This window comes from Aquarana catesbeiana, linkage group LG08, assembly GCF_042186555.1.
Source record: "Aquarana catesbeiana isolate 2022-GZ linkage group LG08, ASM4218655v1, whole genome shotgun sequence".
NCBI classification, from domain to species: Eukaryota; Metazoa; Chordata; class Amphibia; order Anura; family Ranidae; genus Aquarana; species Aquarana catesbeiana.
The window spans coordinates 141,117,080-141,135,607 of record NC_133331.1 but is presented as its reverse complement, the minus strand read 5'-3'; the positions used below and the strand labels follow the sequence as shown (position 1 = coordinate 141,135,607).

Here is an 18,528-nt window from a genome sequence, read left to right as displayed (position 1 = left end):
GTTTAGAACGATCGGATTTTCCAACAATTTTGTGTGACCGTGTGTATGCAAGACAAGTTTGAGCCAACATCCGTCGGAAAAAATCCTAGGATTTCGTTGTCGGAATGTCCGAACAAAGTCTGACCGTGTGTACGGGGCATAGGAATGCAAACAAAAAACATACAACAGAACAGCGCCCCTGGTGGTTATTTTTTTTAATTTACCATGACCAAAAAAAATCAATGGAGAAAATCCATCTATACATTGTGTATATAGGTTACAATTGGGTGAGATAGCAGAGATTGTCACCTTTATACATAGACGCACAATCAGTGTCAAGTTGTCAAGCACAAATAAACAAACAAAGGAAACAATAAATAAATACAAGAGCAAATGTGACCAGTACGGGGCCTATATTGTTTCCATTGTGGAGGGGGATAAGGACAAAAATAACTAATTTAATTAAGCGGTGAGTTTACAAAACCCAAACAACCAAACTTCATAATAGAAATGACATACCAATTACAATTAGGACACAGACTTGTCTCAGTCTAAATAACATTCAGCTAACAATATGGTTTTTCTCAGTGGAATTGATCGCTGAAAATACATTTTACAAAGATGCTCCTTGTCTAGTAGTGGTTGGAGGGGGTGAAGACATACGCAGAGACACAGTAAGTGCCCCTGAGGTAGAGTAACTGTGATGAAACCAAGTAGCCCATACATAGTTGCCAACATTGAAAAAAAAATATGTGGGACACTTTTTTTTGCTGTAGGCGGAGCCAATCAATAATTAGGAGGCGGGGCATTCGTTTGTAGGCGTGGCCTAGTAAAAAATAATAGTTGCGACGCGCGAAGCGCGCCGCGGCGAAAAATGGGCGTGGCTTACGCGGAAAGTGGGCGTGGCTTACGCGGAAAGTGGGCGTGGCTTACGCGGAAAGTGGGCGTGGCTCAAGAGGGTATGGTTAGAGTCTGAGATGAATGGGGGAGGGAAAGGGGGAGAGGGAAAGGGGGAGAGGGAAAGGGGGAGAGGGAAAGGGGGAGAGGGAAAGGGGGAGAGGGGAATGACGGGACAGCAGCCCCAGGTCCTACACAACAATAGAAATATGTGTATTCTAGAAAGTTTAACAATCAGCAGATAAAGATACTCCAAACACCTGGTGTTAACGCTTCAATCATCCCGGCACCATGGTTGTTATGGTGTCAGGATGATTGAAGCGCATTATTTCTATTATTACATTGTAATATAACATTAAATCATTCAACTCACCATAATGCAGAATCAGTGGGATCCCTGAGCGTGTCACTAGCCACGTCGCCTGCCACCAGCAGAGTCTGTCCTTGCATCAGGTGCCCCCGCCAGAGTCTGTCCTTGCATCAGGTGCCCCCGCCAGTGCAGCCCCCCCTCAGTGCAGCCCCCCCTCAGTGAAGCCCCCCCTCAGTTAATGCAGCCCCCCCCTCAGTTAATGCAGCCCCCCCCTCAGTGCAGCCCCCCTTCAGTTAGTGCAGCCCACCCTCAGTGCAGCCCCACTCAGTTAGTGCAGCCTCCCCCCCTTAGTGCAGCCCCCCCAGTTAGTGCAGCCTCCCCTCAGTGCAGCCCCCCCAGTTAGTACAGCCTCCCCCCTCAGTGCAGCCCCCCCCTCAGTTAGTGCAGCCCCCCTCAGTGCAGCCCCCCCCTCAGTTAGTGCAGCCCCCCCTCAGTTAGTGCAGCCCCCCCTCAGTTATTGCAGCCCCCCCTCAGTTAGTGCAGCCCCACTCACTGCAGCCCTCCCTCAGTTAGTGCAGCCCCCCTCACTGCAGCCCCCCCCTCAGTTAGTGCAGCCCCCCCTCAGTTATTGCAGCCCCCCCTCAGTTAGTGCAGCCTCCCCCCCTCAATGCAGCCCGGCCCCCGCTCAGTGGAGGAGCGGCCGGTGTTCTGCCGAGAAAGTTCCCCTCGGCAATGGCGGACCCCCTGTACTGCGCAGGCGCAGCGCTTGCGCAGTACGGGGCTGGGGAACTTTCAGGAAGACACGGCGCCGGTGTCTTATCGAATTCAGTCCCCTATCATATAGTGTCCTCCCTCTACTGCGCAGGCGCAGTACGGAGGACAAAAGAGACTCCGAAAGTCTCCGAAGTTCAACAGCTGATCGTCAGCTGTACACGGCGCCTGCGCATTTATTCTTACCCTATGTCCAGGATCATTCCCTACTATCCAAGTGGACATAGAGTTAGAATAAATATTTGCCGAGCGCAGCGAGGCCGTGCCCGAAGCGTGGCGAGCGAAGCGAGCCCGCGAGGGGCCCTCTTACACTGCCATCGCTAACAGGTGCCCGAGCGCCGTGTACAGCTGATGGTCAGCTGATCAACTTCGGGCATTTTCGGCATCTCCTGCTCCTCCGTACTGCGCAGGCGCTGCGCCTGCGCAGTACGAGGCGGACACTATCTGATACGAGGACACTATATGGCAGAACACCGGCGCCGTGTCTTCTGCTCGCTTCAGTGGAGAGGGGAGGGGCCGTGCAGCCAAAGAAGCCGCTTCATTGGCTGCACGGATCGAGCCCCCTTCCCCTCTCCACTAGAGGCAGCTAGAGCGGCAGCGCCGGCCGCCATTTTGCTGGAGCCCTCTGCTCCAAAAAAAAAAAAAAAAAAAAAAAAAAAAAAAAAACCAACATTCCCGATTTTCCTTATGGAAAATCCCGATTCGGGACACTCTCCAATCGGGACGAGGGTCCCAAAATCGGGATTGTCCCGGGAAAATCGGGACTGTTGGCAACTATGCCCATACAGTGTAAAATTGTTACCATATTTCTCTTTGCACTTCCATCCATTCTACCTGCTATTTTCTTAATCTAGCCTGCTCTGCTAGGCACTTGGAGTCTCTTGCAATAGCCTGGAATTAGTCGTCTAGCAGCGTTTAAGAGGTGTGGCAACACACATTTTTTATAATGGTTGATGGGAATGGTGGAGAGGTGAAGTAAAAATTGTTTTGGCAAAACAAGTATGCCTATATCTAAGATAGATTTAATCTGAGTCTTGCTGTTCATTCAAAACAGACAGATACTAGGACAGTCCCACCAACTATGTGGAAAAGTACCTTGGTGTCCACAACCTCTCCTACAGAGATTGAACTGTTAGGAGTAAAAGATTGCGAGATTGGAGGGGACTTGGTACCATCAGGTAAGTCATTTATAGTTGTTCCCCTGCATCTTAGTGTTCACAGAACTAGAGTGAGTCAAATGATATACGTGATCTGGCTGAGAAACTAAAAATTCATGGTGCAAATCTCTTTTCCATTCGTGTATTAAAGACTGGTTTTCCCTGAGTGTCTGCCAATACAATGAACTGCACCACACCCATTCCCAAAAGTAAATTCTGCACTACTTTTGGCGACTTCAGGGGCGACTTCAATAGACATCTGTGCATGAACCCGCACAGATGTCTGTCAAATTGCCCCTAAGTTGGACTGAAATGCCGGTTTGAAATTGTGCGAGTTCAGCTGAACTCACACATTTCAAACCCGCCCTCAGTGGGAACGTGGGCTCAAAGCGTGCTGCTGTCAACCATAGAGGAGGGTATCCACCTGTGTAAAGACAAAAGAGGGGGAAGGGACAGACGACGCCACTGCTTTGGCGAAGTATGTTAATGTAAGCCTTTATTAAAGCAATGTAAAAAGATCCTACTAACAAAGGTAGATGCATCGGGAGCAATTAGGGGGAAAACTGTGCACTGCCCCAAACTGCACAGGGGATCAGTCTGTAACCCCATGTCCGGATCTCTGAGAGTGTGCCGGCTCCTCCTAGGTGCTGAGCCGCTGCCTAATCTCCCAGTGGCAAAAAGGTCCACTGCACCAATGACACCACCAAAGATCCAGATCGCAACAAGAAGCGTTTCAAGGAAGCGTCCCTTACCTGCATAGGCAGTTCTTTGGTAAGGACAAGTTTGATCCCATCTGCCTGCACTCCCTACCACCATTTTATATCTTCGATTGCTTTCCAAATATAATAAAAAATAGACCCAAACGTTTAATCGCTAAGTCAAATTTGCCAATAAACCACAAATCAACTTGAATTCATAGTTACATAGTTAGGTTGAAAAAAGTCACAAGTCCATCTAGCTCAACCAATAAAAAAAAAAAAAAAAAAAAAAACACACACAACCATTCAACCCCATACACACAATCCTATACCCACATTTGATCCAAAAACCCCAGCAAAGCATGATCCAATTTGCTACAGCGGGGAAAAAATTCCTTCCTGATCCCCCGAGATGCCATTGGATATTCTCTGGATCAACTTTACCTATAAATGTCAGTACATTTAGGAAAGAATCCAGGCCTTTTTTTAAAGCAATCTACTGAGCTTGCCAGAACCAGCTCTGGAGGGAGTCTATTCCACATTTTAACAGCTCTTACTGTGAAGAAACCTTTCGGTATGTGGAGATGAAATCTCGGCAGGCATTTTGCATGTGGGTAGTGTAGGAACAGATATTAGCGTAAGGGAGATGTTCCAGACGATTAGGGAAATAATAGGGGCATACCATCCTTCCTGGAGACTTCCCCATTTGGGTACAGACCGGCCAGGCCACATTCCACCCCTCCAGAGACCTGCTCTGCTACACAAGGCTGTTACATTCTATGAGTGTTCCCGGTCAGAAGCCTTCCTGCTGGGCTTGCTGTGAATTGTGCAAACAAAATCGCAGGATGCCTGTCCTCCCTTTTTGGGCGACAGGCACCTCACAATTTTGTTTGCGGAATTTTACAATGATTCCTTGGGCGACAATTGTGGCAAAATTGCGCAGTGAATGGGATGCCACTGAAAGTAACAGATTGCAGTGATTCAGGAATTGCTGGCAAAATTATGGCGATTCTGCTCGCGATCCGGAACACCAAGGTGTGAATGGAGAATGTGAGGTTCCATTGAACACTGCCCTATACTACCCAAGAAAGGTTTGGCTTTAGCTATACTTTGCTATGGAAGAGTGTAAAGAAGTGCTATGAAGAAATGAAAGGCCTTCCCCCCATAGTCCGGGATCCCTCCAGGGTGCAGAGTGATGATGGATCTGATGGAGAGGAATGCTCAGCTCTGACAACATTCCTGAACTTTGGGATCCTGATCTTCCATACATGGGCACAGTGCTGTCAGAGGGGGCGGGGCTGGGACCTCCCACACACACACTCTGCCCAATAGAGGAAGAAGAGGGAATCTGTGCGCCGCTTGAACAGTCTTTGTAGGGAGTTCCCGACTGTCACACACCACGCCCCTTTGTGCCGGAGGAGCCGTCCTTGGGAGAAGCTGGACACACACAGCCTGCCGGGAGAAGATTCCACACTTCCCTCCACCCATCCATCCCTCCCTCCGGACTATGACCACCAAACGTGTCGTCCTCACCGGACCCGCACCATGGGGCTTCCGACTGGTCGGGGGAAAAGACTTCGATCAACCGCTAACCATTTCCAGGGTAAGTCCCAGCTGTGATCTCTATTGGGGATCCTCTGTATGTGGACATCTCCCAGCTGTGATCTCTATTGGGGATCCTCTGTATGTGGACATCTACCAGCTGTGATCTCTATTTTGGGGGGAGATGGATCCACACACAGAGGATCCCCGATCTCCCCCCCCCCCAATTGAGATCACAGCTGGGAGATGTCCACATACAGAGGATCCCCAAATGTGATCTCTATTGGTGGTGGTGGTGGGGTGATTGGGGATCTTCTGTATGTGGACATCTCCCAGCTGTGATCTCTATTGGGGGGGGGGGTTGATCGGGGATCCTTTGGAGACCTCTCAGCTGTGATCTCTATGGAGGGAGATCAGGGGTCGTCTGTATCCCCCATACACTGTCATAGAATAGTCATATGTACATCCCCTGCTCCTCTCCTTTGATCTCTATGCATGAGATGACTGGCAGGGTGGAGCACACTCCGGCTTCCTGAGTTCTATGTGATACTCTGTCTACTTTGCTTAAAGGCAAATTCATGCTCAGCCTGCTTCACTGCAGCTGCTGGTGGACTACAAGTACCAGCATGCCCCCTCAGGCGCACACACTGCTCTGCAGTAGCTGATTAACTGCAGACAGAATGCCAGTTTATTAAATCCAGACTTGGGACAACCACAGATATGGGGGAGACTACAGTATACACTATACAAGCTCCTTTACATCTACTATCAGTCGTGTAGTACAAGGTCCAGTATGGATACAAACCAAATGAACTGTAAAGTGATTGTAAAGTCTTAATTTTTTGTTTTTTTTAATAGCAAACCTGTTATTCTTACCTGCTCTGTGCAATAAAATTGCAAAGAGCAGCCCCAATCCTCTTCTGGGCTCCCCCGCCCGTGCTCCTGGCTCTTCTTGGTGTGCCACCATAGGAAGCCACTTTCTTTGGTGGCACATGTGCGTGCTCAATCCCGAGCCGCACTGCCTGCATGGACACAGACAGCAGCCCCAGCCCCAATCTCTTGTCACAGGATTTGACTGACAGCATTGGGAGCCAATGGCAAAGCCAGTGAGAATGAGAAGGGCCACTAAAGATGGGCACAGTGCTGGATTGAGCGAGGTAAGTATATGGGGGGGGGGGGGGGTGATATTACTACCTAAAAAAACAAAACGTTATCTTAATTTAGGGAAAGCATTTTTTTTTTTAAATAACAAACATGTTATACTTACCTGCTCTGTGCAGTTGTTTTGCACAGAGCAGCCCAGGTCCTCCTCTTCTCGGGTCCGCCACTGGTGCTTCTACCCCCTTCCTCCTGCCAAGTGCCCCCACAGCAAACCACTTGCTATGGGGGCACCCTAGCCGAGCCACTGCTCTGTCTGTCTGTCTGTTCAGACACAGAGTGCAGCTTGGCCCTGCCCCCGCTATCTCCTCATTGGCTCACTGGCTGTAGCGGAAGCCAGTGGCTCCCACTGTTGCCTCAACCAATGAGGAGGAAGAGACCCAGGACAACCGAGGCTCTTGTGCACATCGCTGGATCGAGATGGGGCTCAGCTAGTTATTGAGGGGGGGGGGGGGGGGACACTGCTGCACATGGAATGTGCAATGGTAAAAAAAAAACCTTGAGCCTTTACAACCAATTTTGGGTCAAAATGTTTAGGCTTAAGAACCACTTTAATGTTTGTCATCCTATTACATAGCTTTGGTAAATCTAAAGGAGATTGTGCAACCAGGTTGTATCGTGTATGGCCAGCTGTCATGTTTGGTCTATAATTATGCATGGTGGGTTCTGCTGAGTGTGTGAGTTCATGGTTTCTGTATATTCCCATTCTTGAGAAAAATATACTAGTGACTGTTTTTGGTAAAGTTTAAATGAGAGGGGGGGGGGGGGGGGGGGAATTGTAGATATCACAGTCTGTCAAAAGTTATATGATCATTTCCCATTCTGATCAAACGGATTACAGGACCATCATTCTATGTCTAGGAGTAGCCCTAGGATCCCCATACATGTTACAGTCTGCTGTACAACCAACTTTAGATTTACTAAAACAATGTAATATGAGGACCTACCTTGCAGGACAGAAATTTGCACGGTCTATGGTCTTCCTAAGCTATCCAATCTAAATTTGATTAGGCTTCCTGTACTATATAATTATTGGCAGATCTAAAGGAGATTGTACAATCAGATTGTGCCATGTACGATTTCACACAGAGAAAGATGTCGCTGACTGAACGCTTCTGAATCTCAATCGCTAGCGATGGGAGTGACATCTTGCTGCCTCAGCTACAGAGGAATCATCTGTCTGACATCAGTATTATGTTTACTACACACTATTAGAAAGATTGTTCAATCTCTTGTTTATTAGCACATTGCATTCCAGAGCTAATGACCATCACGTTTGAATTTCATGTAATTGTATTCGTCCTATAAAAATCAAATGAGCAATCGAATAACAAAGTATTACCATAGACTGTAGGAAGTTGTTCTCTGTGGTTTGAGAGTTTTTTTGGTTTCCTTTTCAGCATAGGACGTGGAACCCATCCCTTATGGCCCGCCCTGGCATCCTTTAAAAAGTTCTGAACATCTGGGGAATGGGGGGCGGCAGGAAGGATCATCAATCATGTGACTACTGTACTGTAATTGGCTGTCACAGTGGTCACATGATCAGGAGCTGACAGCTCAGTCTCTGTTGGGAGCGCACAGTGAGCACGCTCCCAGGACAGAAACAGTGATGCATGCGTGGTGTGTGTGTGTGTGTGTGTGTGGGCGTTTTTAAAGTGGATGTAAACCCTAGTTATGAAAGTTGAACTAAGCACATATATCTGTTGTGTTTACTTATCCCTCTCCAAAGCTCTAAGTGGCATTTCTCTCTGGTGCTTTGTTCCTCTGTTATCAGCATGAGTCCTTTCTAAGACACATGAGATAACAGTAGCTGAAAGGGGGAGTGAGATTAGAGGGAGATAAGCAGACAGCCTGTCTCTGTCTATTCAGACTACAGCTCTGCATGCTCCTTTTGTTTGGGGGGGGGGGGGGGGGGGGGTCCACTTCCTTCAATCAGCTTACACACAGTGTAAACCCAGTTTCCTCACCCACTCCATGTGCTGCTGAAAGAGGAAGAAAGAGTGTATATATATATATATAACTCTTTCTTCCTCTTTCAGCAGCACATAGGAGTGGGTGAGGAAACTGGGTTTACACTGTGTGTAAGCTGATTGGAGGCAGTGGACAACCCCCCCCCCCCCCCCTATAATTTTTTAACACAACCTGCGCTTTCTAAAGAGTGTAGAAAGCTGAAGACAGAAGATATACAAGTAAAACTTATATAGGGAGATTTGTTTCATCCCCGTGTATCTTCTGAAGCTATTTACATCCACTTTAAGGTCCAACTTTTTTGCTGCCACACGTGTGTTATCTGGGAGGCAACAGATTAATTGCACCTCCCATTTTACCATCTACAGGGCATTGTTAGGGCTCTTTCATATGGGTGGTAAAAAGCTGGCAGTTGAGCTGCTCCCCACCTAAACCCAGAAATACAGCTTCTAAGGGCTGTACACATGCCATGGTCACGATGCTTAGCTTCGCAGCCCAGGCAAAAACAAAATGGTTGTTGCATTTGGAGGGCGATGCCATCACCGAACACAACCTATTCAAGTGAATGGGGGTGCTTCACAACCGCCCTGCAACTATGTGCCAGTGGACACAGTTGCGGCATGATAGGTTGGCTTTTTGGGGTTAAAGGCTGGGTCACCCCACAATGCATTTAGACCCCTTTCACACTGGGGCGCTTTGCAGTCGCTACAGCGCTAAAAATAGTGCCTGCAAAGCGCCCTGAAAGAGCCGCTCCTGTCTCTTCAGTGTGAAAGCCTGAGGACTTTCACACTGGAGTGGTGCGCTGGCAGGATGGTAAAAAAAGTCCTGCTAGCAGCATCTTTGGCGCGGTGTGTATATCGCTCCTCCACCGCTCCTGCCCATTGAAATCAATGGGGCAGCGTGGCTATACCGCTGGCAAAATGCTGCTGCAGCAGCGCTTTGCAGGTGGTTTTAACCCTTTTTCGGCTGCTAGCGGGGGTTAAAAGCCGAATACCCCTGCAAATACGACGAAAAAGCGGCACTTTACCGCCGACACCCCAGTGTGAAAGGGGCCTTAATGCATTTTCAGTGCGTTTTTGTTATGCATTCCTGTGCGCTAAGGATCCCTCTAGCTCTTTTGTATGTTTACATGCATTCCAATGGAAGCAAATGACTGCTGCTGTACGTTTTAGTTTTTTTGCTTTTTTTTTTGTTTTTTCCATTTGTTTTTTGAAATCAGTGGTGTCGGCTATGGTGAGCGAAAAACCTTGATTTTACTGTGCGTAGGTTCACAATGGGTTTAAAAAAAAAACTATGCACCTGAGCGCATCTGGTGTGCACAAGCCCTAAAACAAGGCGGTCAGGAGGTTATCTATCTCTCTATCTCTCTATCTCTCTATCTCTCTATCTCTCTATCTCACCTGTCAAATGTCTTTGAAGAGCTATCACAGCAGAACGTTTTTCAGAGGGACAGAAATAACAGTATACTTGTGAACGAGCTCTCAGGGCCAGTGTGGGCAGTCTTTTGTTTGGTTTAGAACAAATCCTATGGGAATGCAGAAACGGCTGAAGAAGGCCAAAAACAGTTCAGCGGTTCCTACAATGAACTCTGATACTCCTAGGCTCCTTTCTCATAGGCGCCCTCTGTTCCTTCACCTCAGGGCGCCCTACACGCTTCCTCTTCTGGGTCAGATCAGAATGGAATCTAATGTCACGTATGTGAAATCCATGTCTGCTCTATTGTGTGGTGGTGTTTTATTTTTTATTTTTTTTTTTCTTCATCTTGCTATAAAGGAAAAACTGACCCATGTAAACCCTACAGGCAGCCAGATGTAAGATTACGTGCATCTTCCTGGTCTGGTCAGGTCCGCAAAACGTTTACAAAAACGTCTTGCTTTCGGTCTGACGAACCTGAATGGATCCAGATGTAAACTGACGCACATCCACTTATATTAAGCCATATATATGGACACATTGCTGGCTGTTTTTGATCCGTCTTGTCACAGTTAGAAAACAGACTGATGGGACGCTTGTGTGAAAGGGGCCTTAGAAGCATCCTAAACTCATGTCAGAAGTACGCTGCATTTGCCCATCCACCCACATTCACACGGTTGCTGAAGCCCATACGCCGCGTTCGGTCATTTTGTTTATTTGACTGGAATCGCTGGTCACGGCACGTGGGCAGTCCATGTAATGCAGGCCATACATAAGTCGACTTCCAAACTAACTTTCTTTTGAAGATTGTAATTAAGAATTTTTGTTTGAATTTCCCACCATTAGTGGGCCGCAGGAACGGCTGATTTTCGTGTGGTCATCGAATTTGTGTGATCGGCATGTTGTGCGTGAAATATAATCGAAAAAGAAATGAACATGAGCTGTGACCTGGCAAGAAAAGAAGATTCCTGGCCTCGAAATGTCTTTTCTGTAACATGAGGTGAAATTGAAGGCTTGGTTGGTTGAATTTGGAAGTCAGTGGTGGCCTCATCAGATTACAAAACGCACAGAATTTCTGATCTTCAAAATAAAATTTGTTTGGAATACGACCCATGTATGGCATGCATACGTCTATGGTGATGCAGTAGCTGTACAGACACAGCTGCTTGTCCTAATTTGACAGGCGTGTGGGTAAGTGGTTACAAATGCAGGATGCCAGCACTCCCCACCTGTCAAATTAGGACAAGGTGCTGTGTCCATACAGCCACTGCGTCCCTAAAGTCTTCTATGCGCCTCCCGCACACAGCACCTGGCGGCTCCAGCCGCATAAACAAACGTCCAATTTATGGTGTACAGGCCTCAGCACCCCTGCAAAGAAGGCCTAAAAAGGCAATTGATCATGCTTGTTGGCATCGTTATAATGGCTGTTTGGCATTGTTAGGTTTATGTAAGCTGTTTCTATGTTTATATGATGGTCGTCCTTACTGGAGCTCTGTAGACAAAGATCTGCCTGGTAGTGACATGGCTGTTTTAGGCAAGGTGATTTTGTCGCTGTGGTTTGGCGTCGGTCCAGGATGAGCTCATCCATTTCACAGAAGCCATCATTGGTGATGTATGAGGTGGAGGCCAGGCTTATCAGGAGTACAATGCAGCTGAAGATGAACCCAAAGTTTGGACAATGAATAGCTGTACAGTCTGACTGATTTTTGTAGGTTAGATTAAATCCTAAAAGTAGTTCACCTCCCGCCTTAAGTAAACACAAATTGCACAATGTGATAAGACCTGTGAGGACAACTCTTGACCAGGACCAACTCGCAAGCCTGCATGTTCACCTGAGCACAGTGTGAGCAGGACGTGTTCCTGGTGATTTCAAAGCTTTTTTTTTTTTTTTTTTTTTTTTTACTTTTATTTTGGCCTTTTTTTTTTTAAAGTGTTTTACAATCCTATTGTACATGTTTCAAGCTTTAACCATTTCCTAGGCTGGACAAGGGAAGGAGAGCAGTTCTAGTGGAGGAGAGGATTCTTGGGGTGCAAAATCATGTGCATCACATGTTTACAGACAGTCTTTTCGAGGTCTATGGGCCACAAAAAAAACAATTTTTGCTAAAAAAAATAGCTTGTGTAAAACCACTGAGTGCTTAAATGTGAAGTCAGGCATAGGGAAACGCACTACTAAACGCTCAAGTGTGAGTGGGGGCTAGGAGCTCATTCATGCTAGTGGCACATAGGTGTGTTAATGTGCGATTACCGTCTATGAGTCGAGTTAATGCCAAATAGCTCAATTTTAGTCTCATCTGACCACAGCACTTTCTCCAAATCCTCCTCTGAATCATTTTAGATGTTCATTGACATTACTGTACATGTGCCTTCTTGAGGAGGGGGACTCGCTGTGTTTGGAGGAAGACAAATGCTGACTATGACCCTAAGAACACCATTCCTACAGTCAAGCACGGAGGTGGAAACATTATGCTTTGGGGCTGTTTCTCTGCTTAAGGTACAGGCTGACTTTGCCGCATTCAAGGGCCAATGGATGGGGCCATGTATTGTAAAATCTTGGATGAGAACCTTCTTCCCTCAGCCAGAACACTGGATCATGGCTGGGTCTTCCAGCATGACAATGACCCAAAGGAGTGGCTCAAGAAGAAACACATTAAGGTCATGGATTGGCCTATCCAGGCTCCAGCTCTGAATCCTATAGAAAATTAATGGAGGGAGCTGAAACTTTGAGTTGCCAAGAAACCTTAAGCCCCGTTCACATCGGCGTAATTTGACATGTCAAATTGCAGCCAATTGCTGGCAATGGCACTGTCCCAATATGGCACCACACCGATTTCCAAAAGAAGTTCCTGCACTACTTTTGGCAAATTTTGGGGGGCGATTTCAATAGACATCTGTGCATAAACCCGCACAGTTGTCTTTCAAACCCGCATTTGGTGTGAACGAGGGCTCGGTATTTAGAGAAGATCTGTAAAGAGTGGACCACACTCCCTCCTGATATGTGTGCAAACCTGGTAAGCAACTACAAGAAACATCTTACCTGATTGCCAGCAAGGGTTTCTCCACCGAGTCATGTTTTGCTTGGGGATCAAATACTTATTTTACTCACTGAACTGCAACTCAATTTATAACATTTGTATCGTGTGTGTGTTTTTTTTTTTTTTCTGGATTTTTGGCTGATATTCTGTCACAAATTTTTATCATAGGTGTATTTTAAATGATATGCCCTCAATATGGGGGGGTGGGTGCTTTGGGGCAGGGGGGGGCCCCCACCCCAAAGCACCTTGCCCCATGTTGATGAGGACAAGGGCCTCTTCCTGACAACCCTAGCTGGGGGCTGTCGGGGTCTGCGGACACGGGGATTATCGGAATCTGGAAGACCCCCGATCCTGCCCCCACCCTATATGAATGGGTAGGGGTACCCCTACTTATTCACCAAAAAAGCAGTGAAATGGAATAAAAACACGAGAGCCGTTTTTTGACAATTCCTTTTAATAGCTCTGTCTTCTCTAGCTGTCTACTCCTTCCCGCTGCTGTCTTAGTCCTCGCCGCTGGTTACCCACTAAAGCCACGCCCCCCCCCCCCATGTTGAGGGCATGCGGCCTGGTATGGTTCAGGAGGGGGGGCGCTCGTTCGTCCCTTTCCTGACCTGCCGGGCAGCATGCTCGGATAAGGGTCTGGTATGGATTTTGGCATGGGGGTCCCCTCCAAATCCATACTAGACCTGAAGTGCCTGGTATGGACAGGCTGCCAGCAGCAGAGCCAAATGGTGCACCTGTGCCTTCTACCCCCACCCTAAAGTGGTTGTAAACCCTCACATATTCCCTAGTGAAGTGAAGGTGACACAGAGATGAAACAAATCCTCCTACATAAGTTTGTACCTGTCTGCAGTCTTCTCTTTTCTACAGCCGTTCAAAGTCCAGCAATTATAAAGCTTGTCTGAGCTGTCAGAAAAAAAAGGGGGGCGGAGGGTTGACATTACATTTAGTGGAGAAAACTGATTCGAGAGAATGATTGGATTTGGGAGTGGAAAAATAGAAGAGGGCAGAGAAATACTGCAAATTGCTAACGTAGCTAAACGCACATTAACGCCAATGCAAAATGCTTCTAAAAGTGCGTTTTTACAGGCGCCTTTTCCTGGTGTTGGTACTGACTTTGCAACTAATTTTTTTTTTTTTTATTTGTATTTTTTTTTTTTACTCCCTGTGTGCATGAGGCCTTAAGCCGGAGTCTCATTCATCGGGGCTAAACACCCATTGTGTATTAGGCTGGATTCACACCTATGCATTTTTAGTGCTTTTTGCATTTTGCACTACAGTCCATTTAACATGGTTTCCTATACAACACGTTCTATAGGTGTGAATCCAGCCTTAGGCCCTCTTGGATTGATAATACAGTATAAATCGGAAAGTGGAAGTATTTGCTTTTTATTTTTGTTTGCTTTTTATTTTTGTTTTTTTAAGGTATTTGTATATATTTTATATAATATGCAAGGCTTCTTACATAGATCTATTCATTCCCTGCCCACTGAATGGCGTTCATTGTCTAATACCCCTACTACACATGTGACAATAGAGGGCCCCAGTTAACCTACAAGTATTTTTCTGGATTATGGAAGAAAAGGGAAACGCCCAAAGAAAACTCACATTAACAAAGGGAGAACCCACACACTCCATGCAGACATTGTCCCAGGTGAAACTACCACTCAGTGCTTTCCCAGAATGTCATAAGTATATGTGTGTTAGACCAAATCTGCATAGTAGAGTAAGCAGATGTCTTCTGTTTGTGTGATGGAAGTCATTTGTTGTATTGCACAATGATTCTCTGTACATGAGCAGGAACATCTGCCTGTCAGATCATACTTGTAAACAAGTCTCAGCCTTGCTGTAGCCATAACCTGTAACGCTTCTGGCGGTTATCACGCACGACAGTTACTTGTGTTCCAAGATGTGGTGATTCACGTTTAGAAAATCATTGAAAAATATTTTCCTACTGTAAAATCGCAGATGGCATTGAAGTGACTGAAATGTGCTGACCCACCTGATCACTGACTTTTCGTTGTACCCGAAGGATGGAATGTGACCGTAGGATGCCCGGGGGCATCTCTAATCATTACTGGGAGATGGAGTGTTCAGGGCCATCACTGATACCGAGAGACTGCCAATGCTGACCTCTCACTCTGGAAATACTAGTTGCCTGGCTGCCATGTTGACCATATTACTTCAACTCCTTATCCCTTGCTCAAAACAAGCATTCAGAACTGTCTGAATAAATGATCTCCAAACAAAATCATGAGCACTGAAATATTAACCATAAATCACACTTGTACTAGTCCAGCAACCTCAGCATTAGAATCACAGGACCCTTTAAAGCTGGCGACAGATGACTGGTCTCTCGGCTGGCCCCTCTGCATGTATGGACAGTATATTGGCTTTCTAGCATTCTGTTATTGCCAGCAGCTATAGCCGCTAGCAACAATCACTGTGTTCTCCCGCAGGGGCGGCTCCCGTCGGAAAAACACACTAGCTCTGTAGGAGGGATTCCCCATCAACACTGACTGTGTTGATTTCCCCATCAATCGATTTTCTTGCAGGAAAGAAAAATTGCTTCATCTATGGCCTGCCATAAAGTAGCCTCAGATCTACTAATCAGTTCAAAGGCAACAATTGTGTCTGAGCTGTTACTAGTGCATAGCAGACCAGAACCTTGATAAAGATCAGTGTTTCTGATCAAAAGATGTCGGATTGAGGCTGTAGGTCAGGGATATGCAATTAGCTGACCTCCAGCTGTTGCTACAAGTCCCATCATACCTCTGCCTCTGGGTGTCATGCTTGTGGCTGTCAGAGTCTTGCTATGCCTCATGGGACTTGTAGTTCTGCAACAGCTGGAGGTCCGCTAATTGCATATCCCTGCTGTAGGTGATGTCACCTAGGTAGGGGAGTTTTTGTTTTGTGCCTTCTGTGAGTGAAGTTATCTGATGGTTTATTTTGCAGCCGGGATCCTGGCTGATACTACTTAAGCCTAGTACACACTATTCAAAAATCTGATGAACGATCGTTCGCATTTTTCCTTGTCCTCTTCCCATGTTGAGAAGCAGAATGTCTAAAATGGCACAAAAATTCTCCAACAACAGAGGACTATAGAACTATAGTCGTATTTTGTTTATGATCGTGCAGACTTGCTCATTCGATTTTTGTTTTTTTTTTGTTTTTTTTGTTTTTTTTTATTGGATGAATACTGGTACTAATTATCGGACATATTGACAACTAGCAAGAAAAATTTCCCACAGGTCCCTTTGGAAATTTTTGTCTGAACAGTCCATATTCTCGCTCTCTATTTCAGAAAGAGGTCTGCTATGACAGCACCTATATGTTTGACTTGGGAAAGGTTCTTTTTAGGTTCCAAACCTAATTAAAAGCTGGATAATCCTGGGGTCCTGTGTATAATTCCCACCAGGCACATCATCTGCATGGAGTGTGTATTTCCTATTTGTGCTGCGGCCATGTCAATGAGCCCTTAGGTGATCCTCTGAGGATACCAGCAGACTGCATCCATAATTGTATATCTCAGCAACCTACTTACTTCACTCTTGACATTTGTTTTATTGCGCTTCCTAACCGCTCTTCAGATGAGTTATGCTTTGAAGCTGTTATGCAAGAGCTGTAGACCAACTTCTGTAATAAAGAAGGTGAGGTATATGATTAATAGACAGTTTGGTACTATAGCATTCTGTAATTTCCTAAAGTTTATATCCAGATATTACCCACATTTACCCCAAACCTCCCTCTCTTACTCTTGAGATTATATATTTTTTATACCTTCTTCCTGTAATGAGAAACTGCTTTCATTACTCCCTGTGACATCACCAGGCTTGTAAAATGATTGCAGGGGAAGCTTCTGTGAGCTCAGTTCTTGTTGATGTAGGCACACCCCCAGAACTGCATCTCCCGAGAGCCTTTTCCTTACACACAGCATGTGGACAGACTCAAGGCAGCAGCACTGTTTTGTTGAGAAGTAAATTAATGTATATGTTCTGTAGCCCAGCAGGCAGAACTGATCACAGTGATTGCAATTTCATTGCAGGAAAGGGCTCCATGTTGTCTGCCTGCTCACTAGATTTCTGGCAGGTGGGGAATTTCTTTCTGTACTTGCAGCATTTTTAAAGTGCTAAAACATGGTGTTACTAAATGCATTCAGAGCATTATGGTAAATACTGCTGCAGTAAATTTATTACCCCTTACCTGCTGTTGCTGCATCCAGGTCCTCCACGATCTGCCCTGTCCACCAACTTCCTGGTTGTTGGGTAGAGGTGAGCGATTGGTTCCTGCAGCAGGAGCTGGGAGGAGGTAGCAGGGGGGTGACTTACTGTGTGCTTTAATGGATGCTAGGGCCAGGAACACGCATGCAAAGGTGTCTACTTTGCAGCAGCAAGAAATAGAACATGCCTACTAACCGGATCACAAGATGGGCATACAGGAAGGGTCTCGTTTCAAGAAATGTAATGTATATATTTGTTGTATTTAATAATAATAATAATAACTAGAAAAGCTACAATTTCTGGGGAAATTGTGGAAAGTGTTCTTGCCTCTACAACTGGAGTGGGCGGAGTAACTGGGTGGAGTGGCTTGAGTAACTGTTTGTGTGGTTGGAGTGGCTGAAGTAACTGTGAAAAGTGTTAAAAAGCTTAATATTTTAAAAAGTAGTAAAACAGTTGAAGTCCCATCATTAGCTGAAAGAGCTGAACATTTAAAAAAATAAATAAAACCTTTTTAACCACTTCAATACCAGGCACTTAGACACCTTCCCGCCCACGCCAATTTCCAGCTTTCAGCGCTGTCGCAATTTTAATGACAATTGCGCGGTCATACAACATTGTACCCAAACAAATTTTTTATCATTTTGTTCCCACAAATAGAGCATTCTTTTGGTGGTATTTGATCACCTCTGCGGTTTTTATTTTTTGCGCAACAAATAAAAAAAGACCGAAAATTTTGAAAAAAAACAAGTTTTTCTTTGTTTCTGTTAAAATTTTTTGTAAATAAGTATGTTTTCTTCTTCAATGACAGGCACTGATATGGCTGCACTGGCGGGCACTGATACGGCGGCACTGATGGGCATCGATGAGGTGGCACTGACGGGCACTGATGATGGGCACTCATAGGTGGCACTGATGGGCACTCATAGGTGGCACTGATGGGCACTCATAGGTGGCACTGATGGGCACTCATAGGTGGCACTGATGGGCACTCATAGGCGGCACCGATGGGCACTCGTAGGTGGCATTGATTCGTACTTATGGGTGGCACTAATAGGTGATTATGGGTGGCACTGATAGGTGGCACGGTTGGGCACTTATGGACACTGATAGGTGGGCACTGATGGGCACTGACAGGTGGCACTGATGGCACTGATTGGTGGCATTGATTACACTGGTGTCATTGCTGGGCAGAACTTAAATATAATGGTGCCAATCAGTGCCCATTTGTGGGCACTGATTGGCACAGATTGGGCACATGTAGATGGCTATGGGGTACATACCTGGCCATCCACATGTTGCCCCCTTCCCTGGTGGCCCTAGTGGCATCCCTGGTGGTCCAGTGTGGTCATCTGAGGGGGGGCTGCGCTGATAAACAATTAG

At 46.2% G+C, this 18,528-nt stretch overlaps 1 protein-coding gene across 4 annotated transcripts in view; it reads left to right on the top strand.

Annotated features, from left to right (window-relative positions):
- Nucleotides 1–5,174: 5,174 nt before the first annotated feature.
- Nucleotides 5,175–18,528, top strand: part of PDLIM1 (PDZ and LIM domain 1) — a 74,540-nt gene continuing 61,186 nt past the window's right edge. The window contains exon 1 of one of the 4 annotated variants that reach the window (XM_073596484.1): nt 5,175–5,415. In XM_073596484.1, the coding sequence (XP_073452585.1) occupies nt 5,320–5,415 (96 nt within the window). In that variant the 5' untranslated portion in view covers nt 5,175–5,319. The remainder of the gene's footprint in view (nt 5,416–18,528) is intronic. The other 3 variants (XM_073596485.1, XM_073596487.1, XM_073596486.1) reach the window with 3 other exon arrangements.